At 42.9% G+C, this 19,371-nt stretch overlaps 1 protein-coding gene across 1 annotated transcript; it reads right to left on the reverse strand.

The window, feature by feature from the left end:
• Window positions 1-1,385: 1,385 nt before the first annotated feature.
• Window positions 1,386-19,219, reverse strand: LOC126416580 (V-type proton ATPase subunit G). The gene is made up of 4 exons (XM_050084330.1): window positions 19,065-19,219; window positions 18,780-18,880; window positions 6,129-6,227; window positions 1,386-2,386 (listed from the first exon to the last, which is right to left on the reverse strand). Exons 1-4 carry the CDS (start codon window positions 19,144-19,146, stop codon window positions 2,312-2,314), a joined length of 357 nt encoding a protein of 118 aa, XP_049940287.1. The 5' UTR covers window positions 19,147-19,219; the 3' UTR covers window positions 1,386-2,311.
• Window positions 19,220-19,371: the final 152 nt, after the last annotated feature.

Consider the following 19,371-nt stretch of genomic DNA (forward strand, 5'->3'; position numbering starts at 1 on the left):
TGATAATGACGTTCTCTTGAGTACTTTACCAATGAAATAAAGACTCCTACAGCCAATCTTTCAGAATTTAAAACACCTCGTTTAAGTTTTAATATAATATTTTCTAACCTGGAAGCAGGTATACACATATGTGATATACTCTGCTAATAGAGAAAAGTTGAATGTTTGAACTTGTCAATGTAAAGATAAAAACTGTCACACATCAGATATTTAATTTATTGACTAGTTGCACTGATCAGACATGAGCATCCTTCATATTCATTGCCCTTGTCATAACACATTAGAGGCCTATAGCATGCTACACACCGTCTTCAACACAAAGTGATAAATCCAACTAGCATCACTATGCACTGCTGATGGTACCAAGCAGTGTTTCAAACAAGCAAACAGGGCAATGGATATCTGAGAATGCTTGTTCCTGACATTTTTATCTGTATATTAAAACTTTATGACGAATTCTAGTAAGATGGTCTTTACCTTTGTGATGCCCCATTTGCCTATTCTTTTTTTGAAGCAAGCAACTCCCCACTCCATAAAATTATGTGTGATATGTATTTCCATTAAAGTATAGTAGTAGTCAAATATTTTGGACTTGATGTGATGTCCCTGTCTCTATTAGGGGAGTCCCATTTTGAAGTTGTTAGAATCCTTTTACATTTCTGGCAATTCCTTCCTAACTTTTGTGTATTTTTCAAAGAATCCCTCCTCTATGTTGACTGCTATAAATGACTTTTGGCAAACTTGTTGCCTGTTACTGTCTTAACGACGATTCTTAATTTTTCATGCCCCCTCCTCTCTGTTGGGAGTTTGAACAATAAAAACCATTTTGTTCCCACAAGGTGCTATGAAAACAAACTTCCCCTCAGACAGTCCTGATTGTCAGTGTATGCCTCGCACAAATTTCTTGTGCCGGTGGCACCAGAGGTTACTCAATAGTGACTGTTGCTATAACAGATATCTATTTACTGGCTAGTAGCAGAACTTACACTTGGGATTATCTTTTAAAAATAAAAAAATTAAAACACCATTGTTCCACCCTCAGCAGTCACTGCAGCATACCCACAGTTTACATTACCAAAGGACTGGTGGTGCTGACGTAGTCATCTGAAAAATGTGCTAGTGTTGAAAAATTTCTAATTTAAACACATATGAAAAATGAACAACTCCTTCATAATTCAGGCTGTTGCATCTCAGGTGGTTTGGATTACATCATGCAACTATACCAACTCTGTAGTTCACGGTGGCCAGTAGTATCACCCTTCAATAATTATGTCACCCTAGCAGATCATATACATCATCAACAGGTGTTGGGCTAAGATGTCCATCAGTTAGATCATTTACAATATTTTCACTATAAAAATAAGGAGAGATACAAGTACTGCAAGTAAATTTACATATTTCATATTTATTCCAACTTTATACCTTGCCATGAAGTATGAAGTTTTACAATGATTTTCTTTCATAAGTTATGTTAAATATTTTACATCATTTCAGAATGACTCGTTAACCACACACACACACACACACACACACACACACACACACACACACACACACACACACACACACACACACACACACACTTTTAATGTTAACTAACAAACAATATAATTTGGTACAATTTGGAATGATGATAACACAATAGCTGTAAATTTATTTACATATTATTAATCTATTAACACTTACTGTACACAGTACAAGGCAAGGAATCCACTGCTTTATCCCACATCTATCACTACCCTATACTTCTATAACCAAATATACCACTGGAGGAATGGGGACAGGATTGTAACAGGCCATGCACCACATATTATAGTAAAATCTTATAAGAAATAAATATGAAAAGCAGTGAAACAAGTGCCACAGGATTTGATTAGAGAATTGCATTATTACTGAACAAAATTACAACGAGCATATTCAAATAATCACTATTACTTTTAGAATAATGTTCCTTAAACTCTGATACTGCTATTCAAATTAATACTGAATTTATCTGCCATCAGCAATTAAAAACACATCACAAAAATTGTGTGAAAGTTGATTTATTACTGCATGTGACCCAAATGGGAAAAATTCCCCTCTTATGTGGTGGAGAAATGCACAGGTACATTAATAATGAACAAATGTTTATTTTCTTTGTTTTCTGTTTGGTTATCCCACCACCAACTTTTAAACTACAGATCTGAGCTGTAACGAATAAATGTTTATAATACTTTTTTAAATAACAGATGGCAAAAATTTTATGCAATTTATTACATTCACTGGAATTTTATATACCAATTTTGAAACTTATTTCCATCAAATACAGAGCCTACTTTGCAGCTCGGAAGTTCTTATGGAGTTCTGGCTTGATATCGTACACCAATTCCAAAATCCTTTCTATTAACTGAAAAAGAAAACAAATACATAGAATTTGAAGATAATAGTCTCTTATATTTAAAAATCAGCAAATGAATTATAACAGTTTACCATAACAGAGTAGAAGAATAATCTGTATCACTTCAACTTTTTTATTTTGATCTTTATAATTAATACCAATTACTATGTGGACGATGAACCACTGATGATGTAACTATGTTACTAGGGTAATTTCCTTTAATGGTTCAAATGGATAACTATTCTAAGTTTCTTGAGGAAACTTTCAGTTAATACACAAGTGCTTTAGATTAAAAAGCAACTGTAGGCTGGCAATTTAAAAAAAAAAAAAATTTACAAATGCGTGAAACTTGGAATACATCCCATATCCTTGAAACTGTTGCTAATTTTAGAGACTATTAACTTGAATGTAAGATTCTTAAGTTGTAACCAGTACACTTTGATTCCTGAGACCACAATTAACAAATTTAGGCCAAATGGGTGGCAAGAACCAAGTACATGTTGTAATGCTAGTTTCCACCTATGGAGTTCTGAGAAACTAGCATCAAGAAGGATAATTAAGATGGCACGTGTGGTGAAACAGACAATGGGGTCATGACTAATGTTGTAAAGTGTGCTCTGCAACAGGGTATTTTGTGTCACCAGTATACATTCTGTCTATGCCCATTCATTCTACCTGATAACTTGGTGGTAGTCATGCCAATGTAGATGGCCAAATAGTGTTTACATAACAGCTGGTATACGATGTGTAGCCTTCTCTTTGACAGTATATGTTTTGCCAGTTATAGGTCAGGTGTAAGTGGTGATAGGAGGGTGCCTAGTGTCATGGAATCTGATACTGTCAGGTGAAACTGGCATTAAATTTGCGTTGTAGCTAGGAATTGTCATAGCAAGGCAGCAGTTGCATTTGTGTAATCGTTTACTCAAACAGTGTCACCCTGGTGCCTAACCCCCCCCCCCCCCCCCCCATTTTCACACACACACACACACACACACACACACACACACACACACACACACACACGAGGAGGGTAACATCCACCAAGTGTGCAACTCTGGTCCCATAATGATCTGCCACAAATATGGTCAGGTTCACACAAAAGAGTATGTGAGAGGAAATCTACCAGAATGTGATAAGTGCTACAATGAGACAACCCGCCCCAAATAATAGGGAATTCAGTTTCATAGTCATCTGGGACACTATGCCTGTGTCAGTCATTGCCAGGTTGTGGACTTAGGAAAGTGGGGACTTTTGGCAGAGTATCATTACTGGGAAGGTAGATTCAGGTTCATGAGGTTGACGGCAGCTGGCTAGTTGTGCTGTCTAAACCAGAGACAGCGACAGCATTCACCGAGTTCTAGCAACTCCATTCAGTAGTGCCAGGAGTATACTTCCATTGTAACTAAATTATTCCGAGTTTCATTGCCTCAGAGCTTCCTTGAGAATTACGCCAAGTTCAGTGTCTCTAAACACCCTTAAGTTTCGAAGGTACTTTGCAGATTGGAGTCCTGTGAGCTACCCATGCAATAGTCCCATATAGATTGCATCAATCGAGGTAAGACCTTGTCAATAATCATGCGTCCTCCCTCTTGGGCCACAACAGGGCAAGTATTACAGCAGATATGGTCACAGGGGTAGCAACCAGAGGGTAAGGAAATGGGTGCAGTAGATTGGTTGGTTGGTTGTTTTGGGGAAGGAGACCAGACAGCGAGGTCATCGGTCTCATCGGATTAGGGAAGGACGGGGAAGGAAGTCGGCCGTGCCCTTTGAGAGGAACCATCCCGGCATTTGCCTGGAGCGATTTAGGGAAATCACGGAAAACCTAAATCAGGATGGCCGGACGCGGGATTGAACCGTCGTCCTCCCGAATGCGAGTCCAGTGTCTAACCACTGCGCCACCTCGCTCGGTGGGTGCAGTAGAAGCATAGTGTCCTACTGATATTACTGAGATTGGGGAGCAGGGACGTGTTAGTGATGAAAAGTTATTTTAGGGGTGTGGGAGGGGGGGGGGGGGGAGGGAGGGCAAAACATCAGACAGAAGGGACTTCATTTTAGGGCATGATTTTAGGAAGTCATAGCCTTTTTAAGTCGGCTGCAGCTGCTGGAGACTGGTCACGTGGGTGGAGTTGTGTCTGCATGCGCATGTATTTTCGTCACAGGCCTTGTGGCCGAAAGCTCATTTTGCGACAGTCTTTTTGTTGTACCTATCTGTGACTCAGCATCTCCACAACATGGTGAGTAGCAACTATCATTTTCATAATATTATTACATTCCCTCCTGGATTTTCCATTGTTTGATTTTCCCTTTTTGAAGTAACTGATTACAGAGGGTGCATACTGGCAACACAATATCCAGTTGCAGAGGATGCTCTACAACAGGGAAGTCATGATCCAGGAGCCTATTTCATCTAGAGTCTCCCTCCTGACACTAGAGCACTGCAGGTGAGTGCTTTCAGGTTTTCAAATACTGTCTGGTGCAGACACTAACAATACACCTTTCCTTCTCGACCCTTTGTGCCAGTTGACACGACTCCGCCTATCACCTGGGGTATTCTATCGATTAGTGTCTAGCATATTTTCCAGCAGGGACGGAGCCATGAAGCAGTAGGACAGTTGGGAAAGGGGCCACTGAGTGACAACAGCAGAAAGCACATTTGCCACACTGTGACAAGTAATGCCAGACTGGAGGAAGATGTTCAGTTCTCTAAGGACGGACTGCTTTAAGATGTTGACCATCACCCTATTTACTGATGTTACAGAACTGAAATTGTATGAAGTCATACGATATGTGGATTTTAGAAAAGTGATATGAAGAACACAGTCTGGTGAGGTAGTGCCATGTAGTGTCACATTTTCTGAAGCTCTGCTAATGACAGTGCAAGTGAGGTGCTACAGTCGAGTGTTGCACTGAATCTGCCCTGTAGGAACAGGGAGCTGAGAGGATGAAGGTCTCAGTATTATAAATGAAGGACTACTGGTTTTTGATCAATTGGACGCAAGGCATGTTAGAAATGTTCTCACTCAATGACATGATTATGGAATCCTACTGGACACACCATTTCATCAATTAAACATACTCTGAGAAAATCACAGTATGTTATATTGAGGTCTTACGTATGTACTTTAAAGTATTCATTAATAGACGTTATTTCAATAAGGTTACTGTGCGTTATTTTATGGCACAGTCGCCTCTGGCAGTTTAAGTCAAGGGGGAGAGGGGGGGGGGCATGCTTCAGAATTTATGGTATGGAGAATTTTATGTTTTTGGTTTTAACACATTGGATCAGTGATTCTCAGAAATGCTTGTGTAACATTCTCTTGTCCCTTCATGGGCTGCTGATTACTATGGAGGAACAGATTATCCTAAGGCCCAGCTTTTGAATATCTTTGGAAGTTATGATTTCAATCTGTGGTTTCAATGAATTAAATTAATGACACTACAAACCTTTTCCCTGATTAATTCAAGAGTACCTTAAAATTCCATGGCACACATGTCCAGTAAGTTTCTCCCATTTCCCTCCCCAACCCCATTATACACTTATGCATTGGAAATGATGCCTTCGTACCTCTCTTCCACTCTCAGCTTGTGTCCCCCTGTCAAACACTACCTCAAGCCAAGGTGCAAGTTGAGAGTAGTTTTATGTATGTAAGAAGTGTTTCATATTTCATTATATCTATGTAAAAGCAAATGTGCACCCCCACATCTACACCTACAAGCTTATTAATATTTTTTTTAGCAGAAAACTTTATACCTTTTCCTTTCGTTGATTTACAGATTTTTCCATTTCTGCAATCTTTACTTTTGTTTCTGCTTCAATCTGTGCAGCTCTGTCCTCCCGCGAACCCATGTGCTGTAAAGGAAAAACACATGCGCTAATTAGTAAGTTCGGGTCTCTGTATCTTTTAGATACAATAGATGCTTTGAAAGAGAGAGAGAGAGAGAGAGAGAGAGAGAGAGAGAGAGAGAGAGAGAGAGAGAGAGAGACAATCCACAACACTTATTTACATTGGTTTTTAGTTCACCCTGTCAAATGCACAACACTTTTTCTCCCTATATATACTTATGGCATCAGCCATTTCCTTCAGATTTAATCAGCAATCAACTACATTACAAATACAGCTTTTGTAATTGATACATTCTGTATGAAGCAAAAAATTCTCATTTCTGTTGTGATGCTATTACATTAAAAATGTTTCTCCATTCTAATCATAACACATTCCCACAGGTGAGAGTCTTAAAATTCTAATATTACTGCCAAAGCATTGTGTCAGAGTTTGAAGCACTCATGAAAAGCAGTGGAGCTCACATAGTATTAGGTAAAGAAAGCTGGTTGAAACCTGAAATTGACAGCAGTGAGACTTGAGAAAAATTTAAAGTACATATTGAAAGGATAGGCAAGTGGGAAATGGAGGTGGTGTATTTGTTGCAGTAGACCAGGAACTCAAATCCACTGAGGTAGAAACTGAAACTGCATGTGAGATTGTTTGGTAAAGACTCAGTACTGAGGGTGGGCATAGAATGATAATCGGATCCTTCTATTGCCCACCAGGCTCTTTTCCTGATTTAACCAAAATTTTTAGAGATAACTTCAGTTCACTTGTATGCAAGTTCCCCAATCATACCGTAATCATCACTGGAGACTTTAATCGTCCAACAATTAACTGGGAAAATTAGTTTTGTTAGTGGTGGGCATGACAAGACATCTGTGGAGAGAAAACGAAACCACAGTTTTTACATTACAGCACTGCACAGCATTTTCTTTCTCACAGTTGGTTTTAACACAACACCTGTACATTGTTGGTCTAAAAAATACAAAGCCTACATCCTCCTGTTATTTGTTAGAGCATCATATAGAAATATGAAGCATGTTGATCAAGAACTTTGACATTTTTCCCAACATTTTCCCTTTATATAGTATATATACATTTGTACAACACCAATATTTTTTTAAAATGTAGCTCATGTCTTTCTGAATGTTTATTAGTGTCACACATCAAAAAGATGTAGCCTATGTTTGTCCAAAAGTTTATTGCAGTTATAAGAAATTTGAAGTAAATTGCTCAAGAATTTACTGATATTTTTACTAACAGTGTTTCACTTTTGTATGTCTTTCTGCAAGTTTACAGCCACTTCCGTTCTACTACTGGTAGCTTAATATTTACTGGATTACAGTGGTATTTGCAAATATATATACCTACACCTGTAAACATCTAGTCCTATTTATGTAATGCTGCTGCTATCCAAGTAGATTAACAAAGCTTTTCGATCCCGGTATTTAGATATTGAGGTAATTTGTGAAAAGATTGAGCAATGAGGTATTTTTTTCCTTTTTTGTACTACTACATGACTACTCTGCAATTCACAATTAACTGCCTAGTTCAGACAGTTCATCAAACCATATTAAAGCTATTTCTCTACCACTCCACTCTCTAACAGCAAGCAAGGAAAACAAAAACTTAAATATTTTCCATTCAAGCTCTTATTTCTCTTATTTTATTACAATGATCATTTCCTCCCATGTAGATGGGCACCAACAAAATATTTTCACATTCAAAGGAGAAAGTTGGTAACTGAAATTCATGAAAAGATCCTGCCACAATGACAAACACTTTCATTTTAATGATTGCCCCCCCCCCCCCCCAACGCAAATGGGGCACCAGCGCTGCCATCGACCATCACCACACCACCATGATACAAGGGAACAACACCAGGGGAAGAAAACACGTGAAAATGGGAAACAAAACAGGTAAAACAACCAAAGCAAAATGCAGGGAAAAGGCAGGGAGAACCTGGCTGGTTTAGAGGTAAGGTCAAGGTCTCCATAACCAATGCCTACACTAACTAAGGGACTCAAATTCCAGAGGAAAATTCAAGGGCTTATACCTGAGAGTGCAAACCATTTTTGCAAAGAAAACAGGACAGACATAACAATGCAAGGATATTCCACTAACACTCAATACTAGGAAGTGGAAGGACATATTTAGTGCAAAGGGTCAAAAGGCACGGGCAGTCCAGCAAAATATGGATCACTGTTAGTGGATCCCTGCAACTACAAAGGAGGAAGTGGGGTGGGAGCGGTTCCTTGGGGAGTAAAAAACCCATGGGTCAACTTAGTACGTCTAATATGAACATGGCAAAGGATGATAGATTCCTGCCAGGAGAGGCAGAGGGAAGAACGGCACATGGTGAGAGTCTCTTTGACGGCACAAAGTTTATTAGACGGGGGCGGGGGGGGGGGGGGGGGGGGGTGTAGCCTCCCATGATTCAACCCACAATTGAGGAAAACAGGATTTGATGTAAAGCCACAAATCCACGTACTCACCTCTGGAGAGGTTTCAGAGAATGGGGGTTAGGTGGCGGCCACCCTCCCCCTCCCCCCCACAGGTGATCAGCAAGTTCATTATCCGGTATACCTATGTGGCCAGGAACATAAAGGAGGACATCGACCAAATACGCAGCATCACCAATATCAGTAAGAAGGTCGTGGATGACAGAGACCAAGGGATTGGTAGTGGTGATGGTGGTGGTGGTGGTGGTGGTGGTGGTGGTGGTGGTGGTGGTGGGGGGCACTGAGCAATACAGAGGGCCCGATAGATGGCCACCAATTCTGCAGTAAACACTCCACATGTCAGGCAAGAGATAGCATTCTGTGCCAACAGAAGACATGAAGGCATTTCCCACATCCTGAAACTACCCTAACACCATTCAGAACAAACAAACACCATTAGAGAGATGGAGGCTTTTGGAATGTATGGCTGAGGAACTAACCAAGCGGGGGTACTTGGGGAGAACATGGGGAAGAGAACAAGGAGGGGAGATGGAGGTTGTGGCAGAGAGAAGTGAGGTGAATCCAAACCACTAAACCCACCTGAGGGCAGGCAATGGGCCAGCAACAGCCTGAAGACATGAAAAGAATAGAATATGAGGGGTGAGCAGGAGAAGAGCACAGATAGTGATGGCAGAGAAAACCAGGAGCTGACTGCCAAATCGAAAGGGAAGGGATCCAAGCGTCACAGCGTCAACCAGAAGACTATCGACAAGGCTAGTGTGATAGGCACTGATGGCTAAACAGATACCACGATGGTGAACTGGGTCCAAGAGGAGCAGTGTGAAAAGGGCTGATGATCCATAAAACCTTTGGAAGGGTATGTCCCTTGAAAGGCAGAATCGATGGTATCAGTGCAGTTGTCCATACAATCTTTCTGCATATGCCAAACACAATGAACACACCTTCGTTCCAGACTGGCCCAGAATTTGTCAACAATTTGAAAGATGAGGGCCCTATGAAAAATAACTTCCTGGGCCATATTCCAAGACTGGTGATATGTAATATGAAGTTTTGATCCACAAGGAACCTGACCACATCTTACTGAGAGACTCCAATTCCCCAAAATTGTCTTCACTATTTTCCACAATGAGTAATGGCTTTGCGGTGGTGAATGTGTCCCCATATGCCCTAGTACAAACCAGGTAGCGGGGGAAGTGCTTCACACCAATCTGGTGGATCTGGTCCTGCTCCCATGGTGTAGCCAGGGAAGCGAAAGCTGCATGGTCATAAGAAGCAGAAGTCAATGATCCGTTACCACTCAAAGAGACAGCCATAGGAGAACGGCCAAATTTTTGGAGTTTGATACGCTTCATGCACAAAGTACCCGTCCCGATACCACCCACTCCCATCAGGGGCTCTTCCCATGGGCACCACACAGCGAAAGTAAGGGCTGTCTGGCACAGTGGCCGTTGCCACGAGTTCTAATGATCCACCATGACAAGCAACCAGTCCTAAGCACACATGGGGAGGCATCAGCTCAAGTATCAGAAATGTGGTCCCTGTGTTGTCAGGGGGGCTCAGCCAGATGGGTACATAACAACACTACCACACTGACTGCCTACACAAGCTGGTGATCTAGTGAGGCAGATGGGGCTACAGCAGGAAAGGAAGAGGAAAGGGAAGGGGGGAGATGAATCAACACCATAGATACCAGATAGGGAGTTCTTCCCCTAATGACTCACACTACAGACAGGAAATGCAGAAGAGGTGGTCAAACCTCTAAGGGGGAACAAAATCACCAAAAATAAAGATTGGCAGAAAAGGCAAGGGGAACAAAACTGCAAGGTGGGGAGAAAGAGGCACAGGGAAGGAAATTTGATTTTGTTTTGATTCAGGGCGCAAAAAACAACTGGGGAATATAGGTACTCGTGGGCTAAAGTATGAGGACTGCAGCCTTGGCAGCAGTGTCAGCAGCCTCGTTTCCTGACACACTTACATGACCAGGAACCCACAAAAACATCACACTGGCTCCACCAAGAATGGGCAAGTGACAGTTTTCCTGGACCCGCTGCACTAAGGGATGGGTTGTGTACAGCGCACGTAGACTTTGAAGGGCACTGAGTGAGTCTGAGCAGAGGACACTATTGAAAGGCTGTGTTGCCGGATGTACTCCGTGGCCTGATACAAGGTGAGAGCTTGGCTGTAAATACTGAGGTGTGTGCCAGAAACTGATATCGAAAGACATGGGTGTCAATGACGAAGCCACACCCAACCTTACACTCAGTCGGAGAGCCATAATTGTACACAAAGGTACTATTGCAAAGTTCCATGCGAAGGTCTTTAAACTGAAGGCAATAGACCAAGGCTGGAGTAGTGTCCTTCGGAAGTGAATGAAGGCCAAGGTTAACATGGGTCACTTCACAAAACCAAGGTGATTAAGGGTTCACACCCACCGGAAAGTTGCAGGTAGTGTGAAGGTAAGCCGCCATAGCAAGTGCTGAAAACAGGAGGTAACAGAAGAGGAATGCGCCCCATACAGACGATCAAAGGAATCATCAAAAAAAGGAGGCATAGGATGGGTAGCCACACTTGGCATACAGACAGCATGCATACCTGCTGAGGAGAAAGTCATGGCGGTAGGACAGTGATAGTTCAGCAGCTTCAGCATACAGACTCTCAACCGGGCTGGTGTAAAAGGGGCGCCTGTGGCCAAACGGATGCCATAAAGGTGGATAGTGTTGAGACAGCGTAAGAGGGATGGGTGTGCAGATGCGCAAACAAAGCACCTTAGTCAAGTTTCAAATGGACAAGGGACAGTACAAATGGAGGAGGGTGGTTTGATCGGCACCCCAGAAAGTACCACTGAGGACATGCAGGACACTGAGGAACTGCGTACAGCGAGCTGCCAGGTAAGTTACATGGGAGGACCAAGAGTGTTTCCTATCGAGCATGAGCCCCCAGGAATTTAATGGTTTCAATGAATGGAAGGGAAACATCCCAAGATGTAAAGATGGTGGGAGAAACCACTTGTGTTGCCAGAAATTCATATAGACAGTTTTGTCAGTGGAAAAGCTAAAGCCATTGTCGATGCTCCAGGAGTAAAGACGATCAAGACATCGCTGAAGACGTCGCTCAGTGAGACTGGTCTGTGGGGAACTGCAATAAATGGCAAAATCATCAACAAAAAGAGAGTCGGAAATGGCCAGCGGGAGACAGGCCCGTATACGGTTAATGGCGATAGCAAAGAGGATGACACTCAGGACGGAACACTGGGGCACACCGTTTTCCTGGACAAAGGTGTCTGACAAGGCAGAACTCGCACGCACATTGAAAACTCAATCTTTTAAAAATGCCTGAAGGAAACAGGGCAGGCAGCCATGGAAGCCTCATGTGTAAAGAGTATGGAGGATACCAGTTCTCCAGCAGGTGTCTTAGGCCTTCTCCAAATCGAAGAACAGGGAAACAGTCTGACATTTCCGCACAGAACCATTAATGAGATGGGTGGGCAAAGTAACGAGATGGTCAACTGCAGAACGCCGCACTCGAAATCCACACTGTGCACTCATCAGTGAACTGCGAGACTCAAGTCACCATACCAGCCAGACATGAATCATACATTCCATCACCTTGCACGCATAGATGGTAAGAGAGATGTGGCAGTAGCTAAAAGAAAGGTTTTTGTCCTTACCAGGCTTAGGTATGGGTATGACAGTGGCTTCGCACCAGTATCCAGGAAATGTGCCCTCTGCCCAAATGCAGTTGTACGTGTTAAGCAGAAAGTGCTTGCCTGCAAGAGAAAGGTGCTGTAACATCCGAATGTGGAGGGCATCTGACCCTGGGGTGGAGGATCGGGATAAACTGAGAGCATGATCTAGTTCTCAGATAGTCATGGTAAAGGTGGCATTTTAGCATTCACGATTTGGAGAAGAGAAGAGTACCGCCCGAGCCGCCTCCGCTCATTTCTAATGGAGAAAGGCAGGGAGATGGTGGGAAGAGCTTGATACTTCTGCAAAATGGTGGCCCAAGATGTTGGAGATAGCAATAGGGTCCACAATAACTTTATCTGTTACCATGAGGCCAGAAATTGGGGAAGGGATCTTGGTCCCAGAGAACCGTCCGAGGTTGGCCACATGACAGTGGAAGGGGGGAACTGTTAAAAGAACTAGTGAATGAAATCCAGCTAGCTCCTTTGTTATCTGGAAGAACACAACCCGACATTTTGCACGCATCTCTTTATAATGAATGCAGTTTGCCATCGTAGGATGACAGTTAGAAACACGGAGAGCACATCTCCGTGTGCAAATTGCGTCACAGCATCCCTCAGTCCACCAAGGGACAGTGACATGACATGATAAAGAGGAAGTGCGAGGAATGGAACGTTCTGCAGCAGTAAAGATAACATTGGTGAAATATTCCACCTGGTCATCACAACTGGGGAAATCTTGTTCTTCGAAGGCCTCCAGGGTAAAGCTGCCAGTCAGCCTTAGTAAGTTGCCATTTGGGCATGCACATGTACGGGGTAGGATTCAGCAAATGCAGAGCACACGGGAAATGGTCGCTCGAGTAGGTGTCAGAAGGAACGGACCACTCAAGACGATGGGCAAGCTGGGCAGTACAGAAGGATAGGTCCAAATGGAATACATGTACGAGGAGTAGGAGAGGAAAGTGGGTGCTCCATGTAAGGCACAAGAGGTTAAGTTGGTTAAGGTCAGCCAAGAGGGCACCTCTCCAACAGGTCCTGGGAGAACCGCAAAGGGGATGATGCGCATTAAAGTCATCAAGTAGCAAACATGGGGGAGGTAGCTGCCCAATAAGCTTAAGGAAGTCTGCCGTGGTGACACCGAATGACGGGGGGGATATAAATGGTACAGAAGGAAAAGTCAGGAGATGAGGGAAAGTTCTATTGGAGGACAGCCATGAGGAGGAAGAGATGTAGGGGTGTCAACTCGGTGGCCGCCGAGTGACAGCTGGCGTAGAGTAGCTACTACAGGGCAGAGAAGCAGGAGGATCCTGCTCCATGGGGTCCACAGAAGCATCGGCTTGCTTGTGCGGTGGGTCTGTGGAGTCCAACTCTGAAAAACGGTTGGCAGTGTGCACCGGCAATACAGAGGCAGGCCTGGCTAAGGTTGCACATGGTGACACCGTCGAAGAGGATCTCCAAGTTGGCAAAGGAGAAGACCATTTGTCTTTGGTGGACTTCTTTGAGCCTTTCCGGTTGGAGGAAGACTTGGGAGTTGTTTGGCTGGAGGGACAGAGGAAGTCTACTAGGGAATACTCCTCCTGTCCTTTCCGGCCTACCGGTTGTGTGGCTAGTGGCTTCGCCCCTTGAGGCAAGAGTTTGACGGATTGTTGTACAGCTGGACAGGGGGAGGGGGGGGGGAGGGGGGGGGGGGGGGGAAGATGGCAATGCTACCTTGACACTGGGCGATTTCACAACATCAGAACTGAATTTGAGGTCGCATGTCTGCATGGCCATGTCCTTCATGGAGCGAGGGGGTAACAAGAACAGAACTATAGGTGACAGACAGGAGAACACAGGGTTTGCAGACTAGCCAGTAACTTGCGAGCGACTGGGTAAGGCACTTTTTCCTTTATCCGGATCACTTGGACAGTCCGCTCAACAAGATACATAGGACAATCCTGGGAGGATGGCCACCATTGCAGTTGATACAGCGGGGAGAAGGAGGCAGACAATCGCCCACAGATTATACACTTGGCTGGGTGTTGACAAGACGTTCTAGTTTGGTTGAAACGATGACACTCGTAGCAGCGCATTGGGTTTGGAACGTATGGCCAAACTGTGATAATTTCATAGCTTGCTTTGATCTTGGATGGCAGCACTACTTTATCAAAGGCGAGGAAAAGAGTGTGGGTGGGCACTAAGGAGGAATCTATCTTCAATACACGGTGGAAGGCAATGACACCCTGATCAGAGAGGTAAAATTGGATTTCGGCCTCACACTATCGAGCAGCATGATGTAAATTATACCATGGGAAGAATTCAAAGTTCTATGGGTCTCGACACAAACAGGGTAGCCGTGGTGAAGCAAGGCAGTAAGCAGTTGTTGTGTTCAAGACTCGGAAGTAGTCTTCAAAAGCAAAGTGCCATTCCATAAACGAGAGCAGGATTTCACAGGGCCGCATCAATACCTTTCTGAATAATAAATGGATTTACCATGGCAAAGGACTGACCATCTTCAGTATGTGAGACCACAAAGTACTGTGGTGCAGCGGGAAGGGTCTTGAATAAGTAGCCTCATTATGTTTATGTTTTGTAGACGACAATCGTGATGATGATTGACTCATTGCAAGGAAATCCCCATGATCGCCAGTGTCTCCAATGGCGCACTCCTTCCAACTTTGGGGGCCCCTTCACAAGGGGGGTGCACCTGCCTTAGGTGATTGTTGAAACTTCAGGTCACACCTCCCGACAACTTAACAGAGGGACCAATCAGCAATTTGGGAAGGTTGCAGCTCACAGCTCAGGTAATCACTCCTCCCTGGGCCTGACCTGTACCAGGGGGTATGTGCGAACCCTACCTGTCAACCCAGGGCTGGGAATTAGGCATTACCCAGTCACCTGTTATGCGTCAGATACATGGGCCAGCTTTCAGGAGCACACAGGGGAGAAGAAGAAAAGAGGAACCTCAAACGCCGAAGCGGAGGAATGATAGAAGAGAAACAAAGAAAGGAAAAGGGAGCGAAAAACAAAGGCGAGACTGTTATTCTGTCAGCGACAGACAATGCAGAACTCAACATGTAGACATGTTCCCCGGGGGGAGGGGGATAGCAAGAGGATAGACATGCAGCACAGAAGGTAAAAAAGGGTGCAAAAGCTGGGGCCCCGTGGTAGCCAAGCACAAACTCACCAAAAAGTGGCAAGCTCACTGGGGAGCAGGGGTTAACGAGGAAGGAAATGCAGGCTGAGAAGGAAGAATAGGGTGCAACAGCTCGGGGCACCATGGCCACCACAAATGAACTCATGAAACAATAGTGAGCCCTCTGGTGGGGGCTGGAGATATATGATATGAACTATTTTGCAGCATTTGTTGTTACACCATAGTATTCTAATTTAATATACAGACAAATATCTTCGACAGATCACAGAATAACCAGTACATTGTAATAGTGTCTAATGAACTGAGCACATTCATTTTGCATGCGTAAACAGACAAGATCCTTAAGTGGCTTTTGCAAGATGTATGGTTACCTGCTTTACATATCATTCTTACTATTCACTTCCCTTGGGTAAATACTTTATTTACTTCAGATGAACTGAAAGAAAACACATGTCAAAAATATGCAAACTGAGCCAAAATGACTCAGTCAACACAATAAAGATTATTAATTTAATCTGAGCTGTTTTATTGGGTTCCAAACTAACCACAGTCTCATAATTTGCGACATTCTTAAGAAAGTCGTGACAACAAAGATCATTAATTTAATTTGCGAGTAAAAAAGTTGTATTCTAACCTAACCTAGGCCTGATATTCGGCTAAAGATCAGTCTCTTCTTCAGACTTCACATTCATTGGCTTCACCAGCTCACAACCAAACTGTCACATTCCAAACTAACCAAAATTTCACAATTCATGACATATTCATAAGAGACAGGTAATATTTGTGATTAAAGCAAAGAAGGGAATTGTTACTAGTTCGGGGCCAGAAATTCATTGCCCCCCCCTTTTTTTTTGTTTTTTACCCTTCATTGGTTATGTGAAGGTATCATCCCAATGGTTACGCAAAATTTAAGCATTGCCAACCTATGAGCAGTAGAGAAGCACCTTCATGACTGTTGCTGCCCCTGATCTGGTCTTTAGCTGAGTTAAGAGAACTGCACACACTAATACATTTGTTTGGATATCACATTATCAGAAGGACTTAAGAGCAAAGGAAAGTGTATGAAGTTCAGTTCCGCTTATCAACCAACTTTGTAAACTATCCTTCATAAGTGTCATCTGCAAAGATATCCTGAAACACCACAGCAGAAAATGTTCTCTTGGAATACCACGATAATGGAGTCCACTAATGGGTCTCTTTGGTTTTTAGGAAGAAAGAAATCTAAAGAGGCTAAATTTTGGCCAGTAAAGTGTATGTGGAATCATCAGAACTTAAGACTTTATGGGCTGTGAACATAATCTCTAGGTGTTGCACATTCTTCACTGTGGACAATGTTACCCTTGCTGATGGGACTGTTCCACAAAATCAATAAGTGTGGCACTACCGTCAAATCTGATACACTGAGTAGACAATTTTAAATGACAACATTAGCCTAATATTGTGTTGAGCCCCTGCGAACATGCAGAGAAGCTGCAACATGACTTGGCATGGACTCTACTAATGTCTGAAGTTGTGTTGGAAGGAACAGACACCATAAATCCTGCAGGGCTGTCCATAAATCTGTAAGAGTATGAGGAGGTGGAGACCTTTTCTGAACAGCATGTTGCAAGGCATCCCAGATATGGTCAATAATCTTCATGTCTGGGGAGTTTGGAGAGCAGCAGAAGTATTTTAACTCAGAAGAGTGTTCCTAGAGCCACACTGTAGCAATTCTAGACGTGTGGGGTGTCTGAATTGTCCTGCTGGAATTGCCCAAGTCCATCGGAATGCACAGTAGACATAAATGGATGCAGGTCATCAGACACGATGCTTACGTATGTCATCTGTCAGAGCCATATCTAGATGTATCAGAGGTCCCATATCACTCCAACTGCAGACATTACAGAGCCTCCTCCAGCTTGAACAGTCCCCTGCTGACATGCAGGGTCCACTGATTCATGAGGTTGTCTCTATACCCGTATATGTCCATCCGCTTGATACAATTTGAAATGAGACTCATCCGACAAGGCAACATGTTTCTAGTCATCAACAGTACAATGTCAGTGTTGATGGGCCCAGACGAGGTGTAAAGCACTGTTGTGCAGTCCTCAAAGGTACACGAGTGGCCCTTCGGCTCCGAAAGCCCATATTGATGATGTTTTGTTGACTAGTTCGCATGCTGACACATGCTGATGGCCCAGCATTGAAATCTGCAGCAATTTGTGGAACGGTTGCACTTCTGTCACATTGAACGATTCTCTTCATTCGTCTTTGGCCCCATTCTTGCAGGATCTTACTTCAGCTGCAGCACTGTATCGAGTTTTTTTTTTTTTAATTTTTTTAAACGTATTTCTGATATTCACAGTACACTCGAGAAACGGCCATACAGGAAAATCCCCACTTCATCGCTACCTCAGAAATGCTGTGACAGGTTGCTCGTTTGTCGACTACAACACCACAATCAAACTCACTTAGAACATGATAACCTGCCATTGTGGTAGCAGTAACTGATCTAACAATTGCACCAGACAATTGTCTTATATCGTCACTGCCGACCACAGCGCTGTTATTCTGCCCATTTACATATCTCTACATTTGAATATGCATGCCTATAGCAATTTCTTTGGTGCTTTAGTGCATAATCTCTTGGGAACGAGAGTCATTCTGCAAACCTTTTAGACGGCAGGCACTCTTCATTTTCCAATCATACTGTATCAGAATATTTCCCCATCACTATTAACTTTATCTTTCAGCTTTCCTTCCCTCCCCACCTCAAACTACTATTATATAAATATACCTATTCAGTATTTTACACATTTTATGCACTGGCAACATACGTTATTCAATAGATGGAAACAACATAACACATGTCTACAATATGAATCTCCACAATGAGAATTTCTCATTCTTGCAGCATCCAGTAAAGAGGAAACAGGTATAGGGCTGCTTTCCTTCTACTACATTTACACCTATACTCTTCAAACCACTGAAGCGCATAACAGGAGGTACTTTCTCCTGTAGCAGTTATTAGGGCTTCTTCCTTTACCATTCACATATGAAGCATGAGAAGAATAACTGTACCTAGATTCGATTCCCTTAGCCTTTTCTCACAAATACAGACTGCTGAAAGTCTAACGTGTTCTTAGAATGTTTTCTGGAAGTGTAACGCCCTAAAAATGTATAATGGCATATCGTTAGCGAAATTTGAAGCTTTAAAATGGCTGATATTGTGAAAGTTGACTTTATTTTAATGCAATTTCATATTATTGAAGTAGTCACTACGAGAAAGTAGTCTGAACTTTCACTATTGATATACCTTTGCCTCGAACTCTTTAAACTGCCTCTCTCTTTCTTGCCTGTATTTCTCAATTTCTTCCTGTGCTTCTTCCTTGGCCTGTTTCAACCTGCGTGCTTTTCCTGCGAATGTAAAGGTGAAACTTCATTAACAAGCAAACGAGATAGTATACTACTTATTCTTTAAATTCAAACCATTCACTCAACCAATCGAGGTCACGCCCCCTTCAGTAAGGTGTTCTTGCTAAAATAAAGAGACAAAAAAATCTCAAAAGTTTGCACGACGGTATTTCTCATTTTTACTTACGTTTCCTCGCTTCTGAAACCTTCTCTGCAGCTCTTTTTTCAGCTGCTAGGAGCTGTTGAATTCCCTGTGTCTGGCTTGCCATTTTCCTGCACTTACAGATCGATCATATGACTCAAAGAGATATAAAGCAGCATAATCGTTCCTTGTTTCAACAATGTACGGCGCTACAGTCGCCTTGCCACAGATCATATTGTGGCAAGTGATAATAAATATTTTAAGAAAAGTAATAAACATTCAGTGCAAACGAAAATAATATCAGGTACACAAATTGTTGCAAATAAATGAACACAATAAAGCTAACTGAAAT

Source organism: Schistocerca serialis, chromosome 8, assembly GCF_023864345.2.
Source record: "Schistocerca serialis cubense isolate TAMUIC-IGC-003099 chromosome 8, iqSchSeri2.2, whole genome shotgun sequence".
Classification (NCBI taxonomy): Eukaryota; Metazoa; Arthropoda; class Insecta; order Orthoptera; family Acrididae; genus Schistocerca; species Schistocerca serialis.

Bases quoted from the DNA above. Each gene is read 5' to 3' on its own strand.
- LOC126416580 (XM_050084330.1), bottom strand. From the start codon at position 19,146: ATGGCAAGCCAGACACAGGGAATTCAACAGCTCCTAGCAGCTGAAAAA. The intron at 18,881-19,064 runs GTAAGTAAAAAT...TTACATTCGCAG, and splicing joins GGTTTCAGAAGCGAGGAAAC to GAAAAGCACGCAGGTTGAAA. The intron at 2,387-6,128 runs GTATAAAGTTTT...TTTCTTTTTCAG, and splicing joins TAAATCAACGAAAGGAAAAG to TTAATAGAAAGGATTTTGGA.